The sequence below is a fragment of the Cynoglossus semilaevis genome, chromosome 6, assembly GCF_000523025.1.
Source record: "Cynoglossus semilaevis isolate Cse_v1.0 chromosome 6, Cse_v1.0, whole genome shotgun sequence".
Taxonomy (NCBI): Eukaryota; Metazoa; Chordata; class Actinopteri; order Pleuronectiformes; family Cynoglossidae; genus Cynoglossus; species Cynoglossus semilaevis.
This window is the reverse complement of record NC_024312.1, coordinates 10,073,458-10,079,036: the sequence shown is the minus strand read 5'-3', so window position 1 is coordinate 10,079,036 and position 5,579 is coordinate 10,073,458. Positions and strand designations below refer to the sequence as shown.

The 5,579-nt window shown below is 36.4% G+C and overlaps 2 protein-coding genes across 4 annotated transcripts in view; one reads left to right on the top strand and one right to left on the bottom strand.

Moving 5' to 3' along the window:
• The first annotated feature begins 314 nt into the window (after positions 1 to 314).
• Positions 315 to 3,280, top strand: gtf3c6 (general transcription factor IIIC, polypeptide 6, alpha). Of its 3 annotated transcripts, none has more exons than XM_017033287.2 (7): positions 332 to 494; positions 897 to 977; positions 1,078 to 1,141; positions 1,393 to 1,437; positions 1,514 to 1,621; positions 1,777 to 2,001; positions 3,085 to 3,280. In XM_017033287.2, exons 1-6 carry the CDS (start codon positions 441 to 443, stop codon positions 1,974 to 1,976), a joined length of 552 nt encoding a protein of 183 aa, XP_016888776.1. In that variant the 5' UTR covers positions 332 to 440; the 3' UTR covers positions 1,977 to 2,001; positions 3,085 to 3,280. The 3 variants fall into 3 exon arrangements, with proteins under 3 accessions (XP_016888777.2, XP_016888776.1, XP_024912049.1); XM_025056281.1 differs by having other exon boundaries at positions 1,777 to 2,020; XM_017033288.2 differs by having other exon boundaries at positions 315 to 464; positions 1,777 to 3,280.
• calub (calumenin b) overlaps positions 3,041 to 5,579 on the bottom strand; it is a 5,740-nt gene continuing 3,201 nt past the window's right edge. Inside the window, 2 exon segments of the mRNA XM_017033289.2 lie at positions 3,041 to 4,716; positions 5,060 to 5,264. Coding sequence (XP_016888778.1) covers positions 4,612 to 4,716; positions 5,060 to 5,264 — 310 coding nt within the window. The 3' untranslated portion in view covers positions 3,041 to 4,611.

The following is a 5,579-nucleotide window of genomic DNA, read 5'->3' as shown; positions in this document are numbered from 1 at the left end:
ATATATATAGGTGTAGGTATATATATAGGTGAATACAAATATGCCGAATTTCTCGTAGTTGGTTGTTTTTTTGTTGTTGTTGGGGTTGTTTGTTGTTGTTTTTTGCCATTAAAAATTCCCTGACGGAATAATAATGTCATCTCGTCACATCTTACCATATTTCTAGTTGCATGAAAAGGCATGAAATGTTTCAGAGACGATATGACTAAATACAGTAGTGGTAGAAAAACGAGAGGCTGCTCTCTGGGTCTACACCTAAGCAGGATCGCCCTCTACTGACCTGCTCGTATAAGCAAGGCTCCTTATAACGAAGAATGTCTCCTCTCGGACGCCGTAGTTTCCCGGAAGTTACGGAGAATGCACCGCGACAGTGTGTTTGTTGTTATGCGTTTAATTTTTTTTATTTACCGGTTGTAGTTATTTTCAGTCAAAGATTGAACATGGACAGTGAATATGAAGAGGAGGTAATATATTTAAAAAGAAAAAAAAAAGCGGTAAATTAATTAAACATTAAATGAGCTCGTTATAGTGATAGTTCATGTGAACGAATTGTTAATTATCGCTAAAAACTTTAGTGTTTGCCAGTTTAAAATAATATTGGCACACGTGATTAACGTGAAATTCCATAGATGTCGTTTTATTAACCCCTTGCTTCAAATGAAGCACATGTAAAGTCAATTTTCATTGAAACAGTTGCCTCGTTGGAACATGTAAAAAAAAATGTTACGTAGCCGTGCTACTCAGATCAATGCCCATTTGTAATAGAAGTACTGTAAATGTGTCTTATTTGACATTTTTGTCCGATAATTATCTTTATAATGTCGCTTTCACACTACATTTTTGTCCGATAATTATCTTTATATGGTCGCTTTCACACTTGTGATGGTGTTGAACAGGAACAGCTGGTTGTGGTGGAGCTCTCAGGTATAATCAACAACGATTTTCTGTCCAAATGTGGAGGCACCTGCAAGATACTGGTAAGATAGAGGCCTTACCTCCGTTCTCAAGATTGTCCTTTAAATCACTATTAATTTTATACAGCTTTTTTTTTATTGTTTGTCCATTCATGTGTTCAAGGATATTGACAGTGACAGACCCATGATGCAGGTTGGACCTTATGTGTTTGCAGGAGAATATGAGGGTAAGTAACAAGTATAAGCAGATATGGGCTAATATTAAAAATAGTAAAAATAGTATTGCAATTACTAACTTTAAAAGGGAGTGTCATTGTGTCTTAAAAGTTTAAATTGTCTGACTTGAAACATAGTCAATGAATCTGATGATGAAGAATGACTGCATACCCCACACTAATAAATCAGTCAAATGAAAAAATAAGGAAAACAGTTGACCTTTTTTTTTTTTACACGTGTTATCCCTCCGTCCCCCTCGTAGAAGCTTTAGGTACTTGTGTGCTGTTTGATGAGAAACCACCGAAAGGTAAGTTTTAATATCATAAGTCAATCTTTTTGCATGTTTTTTTTTCTTTTCTTAATTTTGAATTTTATCTTTGCAGGACATGCGGATAGTGTTCCACAGCTCAAGTATGTGTGCCACACTGCAAAGAAGCTAATGATGCAACGAATTTTCCTCACAGAAAAAAAAGTGGGAGACGCCAGCACAGGTCAGCACAGTTTTTTCAAGGCTATGCAGCCTTTAAATCAACTCTTGCAGTGACTTCACCGTTCATAAAAACTATAATAAAACTATATTTTATTTGCAACATGATAAATAACTAACTGTTTGTGTTTTGGTTTTTTTTACATGTGTCATCTTAAGGTATCGACGACGGCGACATGACCAATACGTCAAGGCAAGACGACAAAGACCAACATGGCGTAGCAGAAGAAGGAATTGATAGTCCCCTTTTGGGAAACTCAGCAGTTGGCAGTGGCAGTAGCAGTGAGAATGAGCCATGTCAAGATTTTTCTACGCAAGATGTCACAAAGAACATCATCTCCGAGGATGAAGGATCATAGACGCGTCAAACATCACAGAAACAAGGTGACTTCTCTCTTAAACGGTAAATTAAACAGAATGTGTCGCATCTACTTTTCCGATCACATATGCCACGTCAGAAACCAAAATGTGTCAAACTCTCAACTGAAGAAAAACAATGCTGTGACATTTGACAAGAGATGGTCTTCACACTTTTTTACGTTTTCATGTCATCATGTCCTACTAAAAATATCCTGGAATATATGTATTGCAAGGGACACGTTATGTCGTACAGAGGAATTCGTATTGTCTTCGGACTCCTGAGATACTTAAAAGAAACCTTTTGAGTAACTCCCAATCTTCCACTTGGAATTTGGACTCATTTCCTTTGGTGAATTCAAGACTCAGGAAACATTTAATCAACAGAAAAGTGCATTCTTAACAGAAAATCAAAGTGCAAAGATTCTCCTTTGAGAATCAACTCCCGGTCAGGGGACCCGTGTTGGTCCGTAGGGCATTTGGTACCAGGGGGCCGCAGTCGGACACAGTGAAAACATGTACTTTCAGTTTTACTAATTCTCTTAATTCAGAAAGAACCCAGTCATATCCTTATCCTTATTTTTTCATTAAAGATAATCGGACAGTGTTTCAAATCGATTGGTCATTCAGACTCTGATATTAACAGAATAAAGTTTTAAAAAAAATGTTATTTAGAAAAGTTAATGATCCTTCAATGATGGGGGTGGTATTACTGGTCGCATTAACGGCTGATCTGATCTGTCTGGTCTATGGCACAGTGACAAGAAATATTTGTTCACTAGAAGGCAGTAGATGGCCATTAAAAAAAATGGAAACTAGAATATTTTTTGTGATACTTTGAATTTAAACACAATACAACATTGACTGTATGTAAGTTGCTCCATTTTTTAAGGGGCATATTTTTAATTTAAAATTTAATTTGTGTTTTGGACATTTGTGCTATACAAATAAAATTGACTTAACCTGAATTAATTGTGTAGCTGTTTTTAAGGTCACGTTTTCCTACCTGAGATATCAGAATATTTTTTTTTAGAAAATGCTAACAGCTTAGGAAATAAACACAAAATTCCAATTGTATTTGTTTTAATAAGGCATTCTTTTCAATTACAGAAAATGGGCCTATGGGAGGGCTTGGTTTACAGACGATACACCTTACAAAAATGTCACTCAAGTCAATGGAAGGTCTGTTGCTTCGATGACTGTAAAAACATATGTCATATATAGTGTAATATAAAAAAGTATCAACAGTGGTTATTCATGTAGCTAAGTGGGAGTGACAGTATGATCAATACAAAATAAAAAAAAATGTTCTCCACAAAGCTTTTTTTTTTTTAAACTAGAAATGGGTTTAAGGGAGAGGGGAATCATTCAAAAATCCAAACCTCGAATGAATCAAAATTAGAGTTATTAAATGGGGTAAGTTTGTACAAACAAACTCTCATGCATACAAAATAGAAGACAGCCAGCAGCTTTAATTATGGTCCATGGATCACACTGCCAGATAGAAATATTGCCTTTGGGTTTAAAAGGGAACTCAGATGTTCAACTGACTCCATGGGTTGCCAAAATAAAAGTGTATGAAAAGACGAGGTAATCTGTCATGTGGTCCCATGATGTCAGTAATGTTTTTTAAATTTGAAGTCTTTTATTAAGTTCCCATTTAGATTAAAGTACACCTAATAAATGATCTACTCTACTGGGCAGCATGTACAGTTTAATAAGATTCTGACTACGGCCACTTTGTGAACTTTAGGTTTCCGAAAAACTAAAACTTGTTTGGCAAAATTGTACTTTTCGTGAATAGAGTCCATGATCACATTTGAACTCGTTCAAATTCCTTTCACAGTGATGAAGTAAAACCAGTTCCCGTAACTAAACCAAGAACCAGAACTGTTTACAGACTCTAATAGTCCTTGCAGCAAAGCTGTGACCATATGGAACTTGTAAAAAAGACTCAATGCACATTGTCCTGACTGCCTGTAAGTGCTGGACTTCAAAGTCCAGGCACATTTTTTTGAGGAGGCCACAACCTAGGTAAAGTGCTGTGGTACTGTCGTCACGTTCAATTGGACATGGTGCTTTGTCCTGGTAACGACAAGCTAGACAATAATTGAAAAAAAAAAAAAAAAAAGACAGAAAACTCAAACAAATCAAAAGCTAGGTTGTTCTATTTTCAAGGGCCCGACTGCATCACGACAAAGACGAAAAGAACAAAAGTTAACTTTTTACACTCTATAGTACAGTTTTGTTCTGTCAATGGTTTTGTAATAAAAACCTACTCTGGTAAAACGAAAAAAAAAAAAACAAATTACTCAGGTTGTTATGTCACACCGTTTTTTTTCTTTGCTTTGCATGTTCATAAACGACAACTGGAAGCAAAGCAAGGCCTAGCAAAGCATCCCAAAATCCAAACGTGAGGACAAACTGCTCCAACATGTAAAAAAAAAAAAAAAAAAAAAAAAAAAAATCTCTGAAAAGAATACTGAGTATAATGGGAATTGTGGTTAATCCCAGAACTCAAATAAATTACTGCCCGTGGCGTTGGATCAGAAGAGCTCATCTTGAAATGCACTGACAACAGTCAGTGGACAAGGTTGACAATTGCAAGATGAACACAGTCTTTGGAGCTGAAGGACACTAGAACTCGTCGTGTCGAGTCAGGGCCTCTCCAAAGTCGGTCGCCTGGCTGCCCACGAACAGGTCGTACTTGTCGATGATTTCTGCTTTGGTTAAGCGGCCATCCTGTCAGTAAAAGAGTGATATCACAACCAAAATATTCCCCCCAAAAATCCTTGCAATTTATTGACTAGCTGTTAGCAAATTACAAATGATAAATCTACTGTTGGCATTTCCATTTTTAGCATGTAGAAACACCTGATGTTTTTATATTGGTGTGTAGAAAAAAAAAAATCCCAAAGAGCCATCAATAAAAAAAAAGGTCAAAGAGACTCTTTGGCTTTTTAAAAATAAATTGTGTTTAAATAAATTTATAAATTTAAATTTATACTCTATTTTTTAATGATATGGCTTGGAGCAAGCATTCAACTGAAAATGTGAAATAGTATGAAGGTGTTGCTGTACATACTTTGTCTGTGTCAGACTCGTAGACTAGATGTTTGGCCTCTGCCTCAGCATGGTCATAGTCATCTGGCAGGATCCAGTCTCTGGTCTCCTCCTTGTCCATCTTGCCATCTTTGTTTTTGTCTCTGAATTCAGTGAACTGCTCTCTCTCCGTCTTCACCCACTCTGGCTCAGTACCATCTCCTTCCTGGTTGTACATATCACCTTAAGTTTTTTAAAAAAAAAATAAAAAAGAAGGAAAGGAGGAGGACACAGAATTACAAATCCTTACTCATGATGACATGTAAAATTCATGCATAATGGTTAAAATCCTAAAATGCTCTTATAATTTCCGATGCCATTTATTGGGAAACGTGGGTATTGCAGGGAAAAGGCAGAAGTCTAATGATAATATAAACAAATTATATCATTTGGAAAGGTTTGGTGGGCCGGATTAAAAAGATGAACGGGCCACATCCGGCCCCTGGGCCTTAGTTTGTACATGCCTGCGCATACTATGGAACTGACTGATTTAGTTAGACTAT